This window comes from Trematomus bernacchii, unplaced genomic scaffold (genome assembly GCF_902827165.1).
Source record: "Trematomus bernacchii unplaced genomic scaffold, fTreBer1.1, whole genome shotgun sequence".
NCBI classification, from domain to species: domain Eukaryota; kingdom Metazoa; phylum Chordata; class Actinopteri; order Perciformes; family Nototheniidae; genus Trematomus; species Trematomus bernacchii.
The window spans coordinates 418,152-432,439 of NW_022987966.1; the positions used below are offsets into that span (position 1 = coordinate 418,152).

At 42.1% G+C, this 14,288-nt stretch overlaps 2 protein-coding genes across 2 annotated transcripts in view; both read right to left on the bottom strand.

Annotated features, from left to right (window-relative positions):
* Positions 1–1,961: 1,961 nt before the first annotated feature.
* On the bottom strand, positions 1,962–3,975 carry LOC117471108 (putative transmembrane protein INAFM2). The gene is made up of 2 exons (XM_034115908.1): positions 3,428–3,975; positions 1,962–2,274 (listed from the first exon to the last, which is right to left on the bottom strand). The coding sequence occupies exon 1, from the start codon at positions 3,741–3,743 to the stop codon at positions 3,465–3,467; it is 279 nt and encodes a 92-aa protein (XP_033971799.1). The 5' UTR covers positions 3,744–3,975; the 3' UTR covers positions 1,962–2,274; positions 3,428–3,464.
* Positions 3,976–6,125: 2,150 nt separating this feature from the next.
* ccdc9 (coiled-coil domain containing 9) overlaps positions 6,126–14,288 on the bottom strand; it is a 47,648-nt gene continuing 39,485 nt past the window's right edge. The window contains 1 exon segment of the mRNA XM_034115862.1: positions 6,126–8,533. Within this exon segment, the coding sequence (XP_033971753.1) occupies positions 8,529–8,533 (5 nt within the window). The 3' untranslated portion in view covers positions 6,126–8,528.

Sequence of the window (14,288 nt, forward strand, 5' to 3'; positions counted from 1 at the left end):
GGTAGAACTATTACTAAGAATTCTGGGTATTTTTGGCCTACAGAAGCTAAAATAAGAAACAAATAAGTGCCTACCTGGGTAAATACCACTAAGTTCAGTCACTTTATTTACAGAGATAAGGTTGAATCAGTTGGTCTGTGCAGCATAGACCGGGCCTACAGAGAACCTGCTGGTTAAATCAGAATCAGAAAACCTTTATTTGAGGTGGGGGAATTTAAATGGCCATCGGAGAGGAATTCCAAAAATTAGATAAGATACCACTAATTATTTCCATAAATAGCTATAATAAAAAGGATCTAATGGCTGCCCGGGTGTCAACAACTTTGCTGCCACGGACACCTGGGCACATGTCTCCACCATGCTGGGTACTCCGCAGTGTCAATATCATCTGCCTTTTTTTTTAAATGTGTATAGATTTGACCTACATTACACACTATCTTCCATCTTGGGCTTTCATTATTTTGTATATTTATTTTGTTATGCTTTTGAATGTTTGGCTGCATGTCCCTCAGTGGTGAAAAGTAATTTAGCAAGTCATTTGAAAGTCAGATTTTCCCCCAAAATTGCCCTGCTTTCAGCTTTGAGGTTATCTTAGAGCTTTTTGGAATGTTTATTTAGATAATAAGAATTGTTCTCAATTCATAAAAGGAACACTTCATTCTTAAGTTTATCAAAACAATCAATATCAACACATTGAAAATACTTGGTTTAACAGGATACGTAGGAGGTTAACAAATTGTAATCTGAAAATGACCTAAAGTGACGTCAGCTCGGCCTTTCCAGTGAAATATGTGTCTGTTATTTGGGTGCAGAATGACATCACGCTGTGTGATTGTTAAACCCCCTGAGGAAGAGTGTGATGTGTGATATGGTGCTTTATAAATAGAATGACGTGACATGGCCGGCCCCGCCTCCTCTGGTGACAGCAGCACAATGACGACACCCACACTGGAATAAATGCATAGTTTATCATATCATAACAATAAATTGTCAAGGCTACATCGTCAAAAAAACAGTCTAGTAGATTGAGGGATTGAAACCTAAATGATGAACAGGAAGTGAGGTGAACAAACCGTGTGATGAAGAAGAGGTACAAACGTGACGTTGCATTGAATAATTACGCTCATTCTGTGAGGCGCTGCAAGACAAAAGTTGCTCTAAAAAGGTTAAATGTCTTCTACTGAGAGTATACGTAGTGACCGCTGTGCATTTCATACAGCTATGAGCTACCAGAGATCACCGGCTATTCTGCTACAGGACCGCTGTGAGTTCCTCTAGATACCTGAATAAAAACAGCTTCCTGCTGTGGAAACAAAGAGAGAAATCCATCGTTCATCTATTCGGCTTATTTCAAAGACTCCATTAGTCTTACGGGGGGGCGTTCTGGGGGGGGGGGGGGGGGGGGGGGGGGGGGGGGGGGTGGGTTCTTGAATGGGGTTCAGTAGATCTTTGGAGTTCTAAGGAGTTCTTCGGGGAGGTTGGTGAGATCTGTTTTGGGGTGCAATGGCTTTAGACCTTTATAAACGTGTTCCTTAAGGTTCTCTAAAGTTCTTGTGAGGGTTTTTGAAAAGTGTTCCAGGGGATGTTCCTCAGGAAATTCAAGGTGTTCAGGCGTTCCTGAGGGTGGAGGAGTCCTAAGTGGATTATTTATCTTAAAGGTAGGGTAGGTAAGTTTGAGAAACCGGCTCGAGATACACTTTTTGTTATATTCCATGGAATGCTCTTAACATCCCGATAGCAATGAATATCTTAAATGCTTTGACAAAAAATACATAAAAAAATGTCATCTGTGGAAGCCGTAGTACTGTAAAAAGCACGAGCAATCATTTTAGCCGGCCCGGCTAAAATAACTGGATGGCCTACCTGCCTGTCAGCCTTCCATCTGTGCACAAACTTATCTCGTGCCCTCATTGGTCATGTGCGCGTTCGTGTGTGTTGGAGGAGGGGCTCTGTAAGGAAGTGGCAGATTTTCTCCGGTTGTGTATTTTCAAATTCTAGCGATCTCGAGACGGTTTCTCAAACTTACCTACCCCACCTTCAAGTGGTTCTGTTTGATATCCAGAAAACAATTTTCTTCAGGAGGCAGAAATGATGTTTTAAAATCACTGAAAAGAGTCTCCGCAGGGTTGGATTATTGAGCGGACCTGCTGGGCACAGGATCAGGGGCCAAAAAGGTCGGGGGCCCCTCAACCAAAGCTTCTGTTTGCAATACTGTTCTGAAAGGGGAAGTCCGACATCAGAACACGTCACTGTTCACAGGGTTTGGAGGGTTCTCTGCATTTGAGAGAAAAAAGGTGTATTGAGCCATTTGCGACTCCAAAGTGACTGACACAAATGACTGAACAAATTGTCCCAAATGAAGACTACAATTTTGAAAATGTTAATAATGTGTGGTCTAACCCAACCTATTTAGCTCGCTGCTCCACGCTAAATTAGCAGCTGCTAGCATAACAACAACCAAATCCTTACCGAACTGTCCATGGTTTAGTGGTTATGTTGTCGGAGTTGTCAGACAAGGACCAAAATAATATTTAAATCACATTTGCTTTTGTATTTGTATTTCCCTTCATACAACAGCTGCACTGCTCAGGATTAAGGCTGCATAACGAATGTTTCCACTATTGATGATTCATTCTGCATTTATTTTCAAAATTCCGTTGTTACATCTCAAATGACTTGTTTAATCCGACCAACAAATATGCAAGATACTCAATTAAGAGCCAAATAAAACTTTTAAATGCTTGATGATCAACTAACAGACCGACTGTAAGTCCAAAGTAACATTTCACTGTAATATTGGAACATTACATCGGTTTGTCAGAACTGCTTTTATCAAGCAGAACCTGAGCTGAAGCTTTTAGGACAGTTTCCTGCTATATTTGTACAGCATGCTGTCATTTTGAGTATTTTTTAGATTGTAGTTTAGTCAGGAACTAAAGAGAAGTTCATCTGCAGCTCTTGAACAGCTGCATTCTAACCGTTCTCTGAGAGTCTCCTTCAGTCTGGGGGCTTTTACATGTCTGTGCCCCCTTAAGGGCCCATTGACTCATAATCCCCCCATATGACTTTCAGAAGAACCACCATTTTATCCCTCACACAGTGAAACACCCCGACACTAAATCAAGAAGAAAGGCATAATTTCTAAGAGGTTTTTAAAAATCTTACTGGCCTGGAGGAAACATGTCTTTGAATCTGGAAAAAACAAGAACAAGCTAAAAACATATTGACCGCCTCAGGAAGGGGTGTTTGGGAAAACAATTATCCCCCCCCCCCCCCACCTGCATCCTGCAGCCTGAATCCTGCATGGAGCAGCAGCACCCCCCCACGTCCTCTGCCAGCATCCCAAACTCTGAATGCAGTCAGGTCTCTGCCAGCCCCCATCAGCCCCTGCAGCAGCCGCATGTCAGGTGTGTGTGCAGTCACCTACATGATGTGTGCAGATGTGTGTGTCCGTGCGTGCTGTGTCATCCCAGCAGGCAGTCGGTGCGGTTGGGTGCCTGGGTGGTGCTGGTGATGTTGTTGTGCTGGTCCGGGGTCCAGAAGAACACATAGTAGATGACCAGGATGAACGCAGCCACAGATACGCAGAGGAAATAGGCGATCGCCAACGCGACTTTCACCCAGATCTTAGTTGACATGTTGGCGTGTTTGGCCCGCAGCTCCCCGGGGTAGCTCGGCCTCCGCTTCATGTCCCCGTTCAGCTTCTCCGCCGTCACGGTGCCTTGCCTGCCGGCCGCTTTCATCTTGGTATTAACGCAGACACCGTTTCCAAGGATTTTCCCTCTGCGGACTGTTGTGTGTTCATTTGAGTCCGGACAGCAGAGCCAGATGCTCCCCTCTCCTCTGCGCGGCTCTTCTCTCCTCCGGAGCGGGATCAGGATGCAGTGTGACCCGCTGCTCCCCCGGTGCTGGTCCTCGGGACGGTGAGGCTCTGTGACCCTGCGAGTCCTCCGTGCGCACTGCCGGGCAAACTGAACTCAGGGAGGCTGACTCTGGCAGCATCTGGTGGGACCGCTGTCAGGCTGGCCATGGTTACACACTGTGTTTCCGGTGGGAACTTTCAAAATAATACAAACTGTTAACTGCAAAAAACACCACATAATAAATATGGTGTGTATAAAACTAAGAGAATAGAAGAAAATAAATTGGAAAATATACAAAATGTAAAGACAATCAAGAATACACGAGTGGCAGTAGTGGTGGTCGATGTGGACACAAGCCACACCTGGCTCATTGGATTGAATTATGTGTGTCTGTATAATTAGAAAGATGTAGTAAATATGATAAAGAACATGATACAAAAACCAGTAACATATTAACATAAAATAGCAGGAATTGTTTTCACAAGCTATAGCAGAATGGACTTTAGTTAAGATTGCCTTTTTATAGCACTGCAGTATTTGTATTTTTGTATTTTATTGTATATGTTGCATCATTGGAGGAGCTCCGGTCATACGATTTTAATTGTCATTTCTACACTGTAGTTTATGTGCATATATGACATAACCTTTGAAACAGTAGCATTTAAGTGATGAACACATTATTATGTAATTATAATACAATTATCATATGTTATTCTTCTAAGAAAAGGCCATTGTGCATAATATGTACCTTTACTTTAAAACATATTTAGATGTTATAACTTTTATTTTACAAAAGAAACATTTTTAAATGCAGCTCGGCTTTAACTTGTAAAACTATGCTACCTTTTAATGAAGTAGCACAGCCTGCTTCTTCCACTTCAGGGTACCACAGACTCACTGAAGGCCTGCTTACACTTGGTAGGATTATTATTTTGTGATAAGGATCGGGGGAAACCACTCTTATTCTGAAGGACAATTCGCTTCGTTTCCGGTGGCACTGCGCTTGGTTGACGCAGTTTCGGACGAGGCGGGGCTGAAAGTACGCAACACTCAACGATTGGGTCATAGTTTGTGAAGCGTCCCGCAGCAGAAGACGGGAGAGATGCGGTGCTCGACCCCCTCTCTGATCCCCTCCTCCAGCCCGGAAAACCTGTTCAGCAGCCGGTCGCCATAGCACATAGGAGGCATCAGACCCAATTAAAAAATAAATCCCTCCACAGATGAGTCACCGGCTGCAGATATCAAAAATAGGCTACGTATTGAGAGCTGCAACGGGACGAAAAGAAGAGCCATGGAGCCCGTATTCTTCCCTGCAGCAGTCTGCAAGGTCATAATGAGGCATGAGAAAAAACTAAATGTGCACAAGGCGGAATGGTTTCAGACTGCCTCATTGCTTGGTCAGCAGGATATAATTCCACATTAAGTCTCTGAATGAATAAAGAAGCAGTGAGGTCATCATCAGTCATATTTCAGTGGATGCAATCTGAATCAGCATTTAATCCAACATGGGCGCATGCACGCAATATATTTCATTCCTTTAACCTGACTTTGAACTTCTCCCTGTTCAAAAACTTGGCATAAGTGACCTTAAGATGCTTTTCAGTGGAGAAAAGGTGATGATCATGGTGTCCTAACAGAGGAGAGATGAGATTAAGTGCCTTTTATGGGGCCCTAACTATGGATACAACATGAAGTGCCCTTCCACTGGAGAAAGTGGTGCAGTGCCCTTACAAAACTAAGCTAAAATGCTAATGACATGCTTTTCAGTGGAGAAAACAGGATGATCTCTATGGTGTCCTAACAAGAAATAAAAAAAAGTGCCTTCTATGGTGCCCTTACCATGAGAAAACATAATGAAGCACCCTTCCAGTGGATACAATATGGTGAAGTGCCAAATGGGATACTATGTGTGCAGTGCATGCCCTTCCAGTGGAAAATGTAATGAAAGGCCATTTCAGTGAAGAACATGTGATGAAGTGCCCTTATAACTCTGCTAAAATAACAATTTGATGCTTTTCAGTGGAGAAAACAGGAGGATCTCCATCGTGTCCTAACGGAAAAGACATTTAAAAAGTGCCTTCTAAAGTGCCTTTACTATATGAAGAAAGCATAATGAAGTGTGAGAACATGTGATGAACTATGTGCTATTTCAGATGGTGAGAGGAGACACAGTGGAGGCTGCCCTACATGCTAGAAGACCTGCGCACTAGCCCCTGCCTCTGGTCCATCACCTACTGCAAAAATCACACTTGGCTGCAGAAATCGGAGAAATACATTTATTGGCTAAATAAGAGAAAGAAAAACTGATAAAGCCATACTGTGCTTTACATTTCATGTGAATACAAACATAGGGCTTATTTTCCCTTGGATGTGTGAGCTGATGAGGGACATTTAATCCATCTATGGCTTTGAGAACATTCAAAAGCTACCATTTTGGATTCATGCTAGTCCTGATAATCTTTATGAAAACAGCTGCACAGGTTCTCAGTGAGTTCATGTATCAAGCAGGAAGACATTGTAGAAATGGTTGTAGAAATATCTCCTGCTTAAATTACAATCAGTCATCAAAGCTCAGAAGAACAAACATCCATATGCAAAACACAGAATCATTTTTCATAGCTCACAGGCTACATTTTGCACAAAACACCCAATTGTGGAATGTTCATTTCCATTTAAAAACTGTACATATTGCAGTTCATATGAATCAAAATGCATCAGCTTTGTTCATCCTATACAGAAAACTCAAACATGAAAGCAACTCCTTTATCCCAGTGTCCACAGGTATGATTCAAAGACTTGCAGAAAATAAAACACAAACTCAAAGCCTTTGGTCTGCTGAGGTACGAGTGAAGGCTTTCATCCCAAAACAAACTTCATTACGCTAGAAATATATGTTACAGCACTTCCATTTAATGCAGGTTTGTCTTTCCAAATTAGAGACAACTATTTATTCACAATTCATTGATTTGAAAACAATTAAAGAGAGATAAACAGATTTCTGTGTATAACTGATGATTCATAAAATGACAGCAGTGTCAGTGAAAACAAAATTGCATTGTGATTTTGAAGGAAAGCGAGTGCCGCCTTGAAGAACAGAGTTGGTATTTGGATAGATATTGAGATGAGGAGGAGGAGTCCTGTCAAAGTGCCCTAAGCCACACAGCTGATCCTTGATGGTAATCTGATCACCGTTACCCTACATTAAAACATCAGATAAATACACTTAAAACATCATTATCTACCTGCAGTGAAGCTCATGATTCTTATATTTGAACAACATGTCAGGATGTCTTTCAAAGAAAAAATAAAATAGATTCAGTGGGTCTGATAATAAAAATAAAAATATTTCCATTTCCTGTCAGCAGGAAATCATTATTCCATATCGAAGTCATTAAAAGCCACAAAATAAAACCAAAGAGGAGGGAGGCTGGAGTCTAATCTCTACTTTCTGAACACTAATGGAAATCACTGAGATGTAACAATCAATGATGGCCACCACACCGACAACAGAAGCTTTAGAAAGTTGCAACAGAAAGAGCAACTGCACCCAGAGCTCAATGTGCACAAATGTTACATAAAAACGGATCAATTCATATTACAATAATATATTTATTTAGTGTGTGTAAATTAAAAAGGCCTGAGCTCAAACTCTCAGTCTGAATAACAACACTGGACATTGTAAATTAGCCAAGAGGCAAATCCTGTAAAGCAATTGATAATCAAACAAACGTTTAAAAAACGGCATAAAGCCTTTTGTGGCTTCAGGGGGAGCAGCACAACATCTTATTACCTCACTCGAGTCTGCGGTCAATTGCATTGTGGGTTTTGTAGGCACCATGTTTTGACACAGGATGCAAGGAACTCATAAAGACGCATCTCTGGTTCTGCTGCATTCATTCTGATGCTATTTGAAAAACACAAATGTTATTGAAGTGCAACAGTACTTTGGGGGAGCACTGTATTAACAGAGTTGAACCCATTCTTCTGGTAAATGTTAGCCACGTCACATGTGTTTACAACCAGGCAGAAGGACGTCACATGCTAAGGTTAATTAGCTAACACGCTGGCCTATTTGAGATACAAAATAATCATTTTGATCAGTGAATGATGAAGTGATCATTCTCCAGCCAAAACCAACACAGAAACCAGCCACATGTTGGTTCTGTTCCTGAGCCAGGCAATCAGTATGTTTAAAAAAAGATGTTGACCTCAGAACTGGTCAGCTGAAAGCCCTTTAGAAACTGATGTCAGGTCAGCTAGGGCCCTACCAAAAACAACTAAAACACTTTAAAAAATTTAAAATCTTTAAATGTTTCTGACTGCTGAGGGCTCAACAGTCATTTGTCTTAATGATCTTCTGTCAAAATATAAATAATAAAACACAATTGGATGCAGTTCATTTTACTAGCGCAGAAATCCTCAAGACCCCCCTGTGAGATCTCAACCAGCGACTGACAGGATATTATAAATCTTCATTTACTTAACTGAGAGACACCAGAAATATCAGACCCACTGATCCAAATGGAAAAGCTGAGAGAGAGACAGTCCCTCCTCCTCGTTATTGTTGTTCTATTTAGATGTGTGGCGGTCACTCTGGTGATGGGTAGTGGGATGCTCTTCGTCCATCTTCTTCCTCATTAGTGAGTCTCATTGTTCCCAGCAGCCTCAGCCTGTGGAAACAAACACAGAGAGGAAGTGGTGAAGCGTGCGTTTACTTCTGTTCTCCCAAACATATCACAGTAACTGTAAAGTGTGCACACTTCAGAGGGAGCAGCCCCAGGGGAGAGTCCAGCAGCATCCTTCAGCTCCTCTGCTCACTGAGGAGTGCTGATCAATACGGACTCATGGAGCCTATATCATATCAACTGATAAGAAACTGGGGGAGCAGCTGGCCTGGCTATGTTCCAAGATAACAAAACACTTCATGGTGTTTGGATTATAGGTACAAATAGTAAGTCCAGTGTTTCCCCTATATACAAATAGCGGCGGTGCAGCATAGGGCTGGGGGGCGCTGCGCTGGTAGCTCTGGGAGGGGAAAAAACATTTTTGACCGTTGGCGCTCATCCTAATTTTCGGCCTTGATGTAACAACATTCATAATTAAGTAAATGTAACACCCTTTTCACCCCGGTTACACTTTTCATTTGCCCTGTACGATGGGCGCTGTAAGTGATAAAAGTGGGGGATGTTGGCTTATCAGGCAACCGCAGCTCACAGCCAAAGTGCGAGCGTGGGAGCGAGCGAGGGAGAGAGAGAGAGAGGGCGCACCGGTACCGGCGCTGTTGTTATTAGAATCTGGTGCTAGCTGCGCTAACGGATATAAGAAGTAGATGTTTCTACAACCAGGCTGGAGGAGAGCTCTCCTGTCAGACTGAGAGGCTCAGGGAGGTAAAGGACTCTCTCAGAGTTATCTCAGTGGGTCTCAAACGTTTTGACCACAAATTATGTAAACACATATTTCCAAGGCACTCCTTTATAATTATTAGGATAAATAAAAACAGGTTTGAAATCATTCCAATGTATACTATAGGACAGTAAACCAGACATATCGTTTGAAGTTGGAGAGATACAAAAATATGCATAAATAAATAAATGTTAACTAGGTAAAATAAGATATGAATGAACAACAAAAATAAAATAAGTTACATTTATTTGTTATTGGCTAAGGTAGGTTATTGGTTATGTTCATATACTTCTTTGATTATTAAAATGTAAACCGATCTTTTTCATATGGGTGTTTAGAGTTCCCCTAGATCAGAGGCCTGTACTACGAAGCTGGTTCAACTTAACCTGGATATGTTTGAGTTAGCCGGTTGGCCCAATCCAAAACATACGCGCTGCTCGCTAAAGCTGTACTACGACGCTGGATATCAAGTGGATCGCTCAAGCCAGCCGTGTCCTATCTAGTTAGGTGCGCGTTCACATGAAAGGGGTGGTATTTGGAGCATTCGACCAATCACAAACATGGACAAGCCGTGTACTGACAGCGCAGCGTCATACTTCCTGAATGAAAAGTGAACTTTAATATTAGTCAAATATGAAGAAGTTAAACTTTAAACATCCATGACTTAAACACTTTATCCAGGATAAAAGCCACATAGCTGCACCTGCAAGGTGAATACAGCTGGTAACAGAAAAAGTGTTTGAATGCGTACATTAACAGGTTTATGAAATCACTGCCCCGTCCAAGACACGATCTGACTTTAATTACATTTGACTTGAGTGTTTCGTCAACTTAATGTGTTGCTTAAAATAATACTTCTGCATACAGTATGTGACACTGTGAGTGTTGCACGGCCAGATACGGCTCAAGAAGCTGACTCAGATAAGGAAATATATGATACATTATGATGTGATATGATATGAATGATAATGGGACACATCGACGTCTGCACTCACAGTGCCGCGGACTGTACTTAATGTTACTCTGATCCGGTTACTTATGTTGTGGCAGATATTTAAGTAAGCTTTCTTAACGCTAATATTATAATAGTCAGATTGCTCTGAAGATGGGAGGGGATATTCTATTAATGTTCACGTTCACACAGTCAGGTGTTTTTTGCCGGCCGTCTTTCCTGCAACGGCAGTTTTTCTGTATTTCCTCTATCCTGTAATATGACTTGATAGCTTTAAACTCCGCACACGGAGCTCTGATTGGTCAGCAGGCGGTGCTTTCACTGAGTTGATCTCTTAGCCTGCCACCTAACCTGCTCCGGAGCAGGTTTGCCGCTCAGCATAAGTTACCATGGAAATCTAGCCTGCTAAGAAGAGAACCAGCGTCGTAGGACCGGAAAGCCCGAGATTTCCCTGAAGTTAGCCGGCTAAGCGAAAATCCAGCTTCGTAGTGCAGGCCTCAGGTCTCTAGTAATTGTGTGCTCAAAGTGCACCAGATTGAAGCATTTTACTTTAAAATGTTCAAACAAATCTTCCCGGGGGGGCATACCCCCGGACCCCCCTAGAGGATGTGACGTCCACCCCCCAATTAAAACATGTTCATACGATACTGAATACATTTGAAGCCATTTTGACGTATATTACCTATGTCAATAAGTTTCTGTTTTTGTAGTGTATTTGTCTTTTGTAGAGATTTTTCATTTATTCTTTATATATAAAATCTCGCCTAGGGCAGCAAATGGTCTAGAACCGGCCCTGGTACTAGGCCTCAAGAGCCTTTCTTGTGCTGGCAGACTACAAATTGGCGGGGCGCAGTTCGCACGCGCACACACTAAAGAATTCCACGCGCTCCGCGCTCACATTATGCTGGGCCTACGTGCCTTAGCACCGCTGCTATGACTCCATCCTAGGGGAAACACTGAAGTCTGGCACATACCCAGAGTTCAGTGATTCATGTTTTGTTTTTTTATTGTCAGACACTATTCATACTTGCCTCTTTACAATTATTTTATTTATTTATTAGAAAAACAACAAACAAAAAAAGTTGTCATGTTTAATCTTTGCTAAGTTATTCTCAAGTTCCGCCCATATCCTCTGGCACTACCAAACTGAACTTTTGTTAAATGGTTGCTTGTGTTTTGAAACTTTGTCTTTACCCGCCACCATCTTTGTCATAAGTGCCAGATTGGGGCACTATAGAGATGAGTAAAAAGCAAGATGGCTCACTCCTTTACAACTTCCACCATCAGCTCCAGAAAGCACATATTTGTCTATTCTGAAGGGCTGATAGCCCTATGTAAGAACCTGATTTGGTGATTATACACTTTAGTTTGTGTTTTGAACATGAACATGTAAATGAGTGAGCTACAGAGGTGCTGGTGGGCAGATCCATTCTAGCGGACCCCCCTGTACCTAGAGCTAGGTCAGCTTGTTGCAGCATCGACACAAGCAGGAAAGTGGTATCCATCTTTCCCAAAGTGTTGTACATTTCTATGGATACAATAAAATGTGTTTTTTTCTGAATATAAACACTGAAACAGCTTTAGTGTTTATTTAGTATGGGCGTTTGCTGGTACTTGAGTGTCAGATATTCCACTGTGGAGCCTCACAAGGTTTAATTCAATCACACTTCAAAAGCGTCTCCGCTCTGTCTGCCATCATCGGTCCAGCAGCTCATTTCCTCTGAAAAACCTTTTCAAACTTAATTGTGCCTCTAATTCCCTGGTTTCCTGATCTCCACCCTGACACCAACACACACACACAGATACATCAACAGCCATGTGTGTGCATGACACAAACACACACACAATGCCCACATGAGCTCATCTGGCTTCTGCTGCTTATCACTAATGAGTCATCAGAAGAAATGTAACTGGAAAATGAGGCTTTTACACAAGAGTAGAAAACACAGAAACATTTTCCTTCCTTGGAATTCAAAGTGTTGATCTGTATATGCTCTACTGATCATCAGAAATGAGTTTGTTATAGTTTCTTTTAGAGAGAGTAAGTAATAACAGGATGACCAACATGTAAGGGAGACACTTTGTAAAGATAAAAAGGCCACTGTCAAAAGGAAAGCAGAAAACAAGAAATAACAGACTATATAGAAAATGGCATATCATCATTTTGCAAAGTGTCTTTTTTCCCCAACCACCGGTCCAAAACTCAATATAGAATTAGAGATATAAGAGAAGAAAAAGACATGCATCCTCACACTGAAGGAGCTGAACCAGAGTATGTATGGCCTTCAAATGGGAGGGAATGATCAATTGATTATCACATTATTTTAGGGTAGAATCTTTTCACATCACAACATTGACTATCAAATACGTTATGCTGCGCAACCGTTTTGTACATTTATTCATTCTGTTTAAACTCAAATTGCAGATAAGGAATAAATCAAACTAATGTTATTTGTATTAAAGCCTTGTTTTTGTACACAATTTAGATTAAGAAATGATATTCAGTGAAGGCTCTACAGCAGCTCTAATGAAAGGGGACAAACAACAACGGCACAAACCTACTTCAATGTCTGACATGTGGACAGTCTTGTGTCTCTTCTAGTGTCCTTTTGACTGTTACACAACCTAAATAAAATGGACATCACCCCCTCACTAAATCGATTAAATGTTTCCTTAACATCCAGTACGTACACATCCCAAACCTTTTAATGAAGATATCCAGCTCAAACTCGTATTAGGATGACTTGTGCCCCTTTCACACCAACGCAACTCCGGTTCAAGCTCCGTGCTAGAGCTTTTCTGGTTCAGAACCGGTTCTTCGGTTTAGCGCCGGCTCTTTTCACACCGCTCAGAGCCCGACTGGTGCTGCCGCTGCTGCGTCATGACGTCACAGTTTACGTCGCTGAGTTTCTCCCCAACGCCGGAGCTCACCTCACAATAGTGATGGGAATTATGGCTCTTTGAAGGGAGCCGGATCTTATGGCTCCGTTCCTTTCAAAGAGCCGTTCAAAAGAGCCGTTCAAAAGAGCCGTTTTTTTAAGGTTACTAGGTTTATCTGCAAAATAATCACCAGGATAATGATTGACTGTATTGCCAGACCTAATGTCAATAATCGGCATTGTAAACATGACACAAGGTGGCGCCATATCCATGTCATCATGTCAGTGAATGTACTTTGAATTTACCCTCTGTATGTGTTAAGTAAATAAAGTTGCCTTGCCTTGAATGAAATTCATGCAACTCTTAATATTAGATACTGTGTTTTTAAGTGGCGATGGAGATTATTTGTTGATCCTGCTTTAAAGGATATTTTGCCTTTACAAATGGTGCGCTTTATCACTGCCTGGGTTTTGGTTGAAGTGAATCCAAATGCTGCTGCGTTTTCGCGTTTGGCTCATTTTCCATCCGAAAAACACGTTGTCTACCTGTCCTGTACCACTTGTTATGACTTCTCTCTCTCGCGTATTCCGTTAAGACCCACCCCATCTCACTCCTCGTGCTGAAACCTACCAAACAGAGTAGGGGCGGGTCTTCACAGAATACGTTTGGGGAACAAAATCAAGCTTTTTAAAAGGCGAGTGGATTTTGGCAGGCAGTGAGTGCGGACCAACGATTGAACGATAACAAGAACGGCTCTCACCAAGTAGGACTCGGTTCCCCTCGTTCGTACCAAAGAGCCGTTCAAAAGAATCGGCTCGTTCGCGACCGACACATCACTACCTCACAATAACAACGGGCCGGGGACTGCGTTGCTTTTAATCATACGAAGCCAGATTAAATTAAATAACGACTTCTCCAACCTTATACTTTTCTCCAGAGTGCCGTGGTTCATTGTTTATTAATGTGTTTCAGCGGCATTTACCGACCGCTGCAGTGCTGGCCGGCTGCTCTTCCACGAGTGTATTCTCCCGTTAGCTCCGGGTTAGCTCACACGGCTCTAAAGTATTCACTGTCTGACTGTCACACAAGCAGCTGATACATATCCCCAGTTCCCCTTAAGTGAATGTGTGTCAGTCTGAATTGACGCTGTTTGGTGTCAGTCTGAATTGACGCTGTTTGGCATCACAACG

Coding starts and splice junctions, on each gene's coding strand:
- LOC117471108 (XM_034115908.1), bottom strand. CDS start 3,743: ATGAAAGCGGCCGGCAGGCAAGGCACCGTGACGGCGGAGAAGCTGAAC.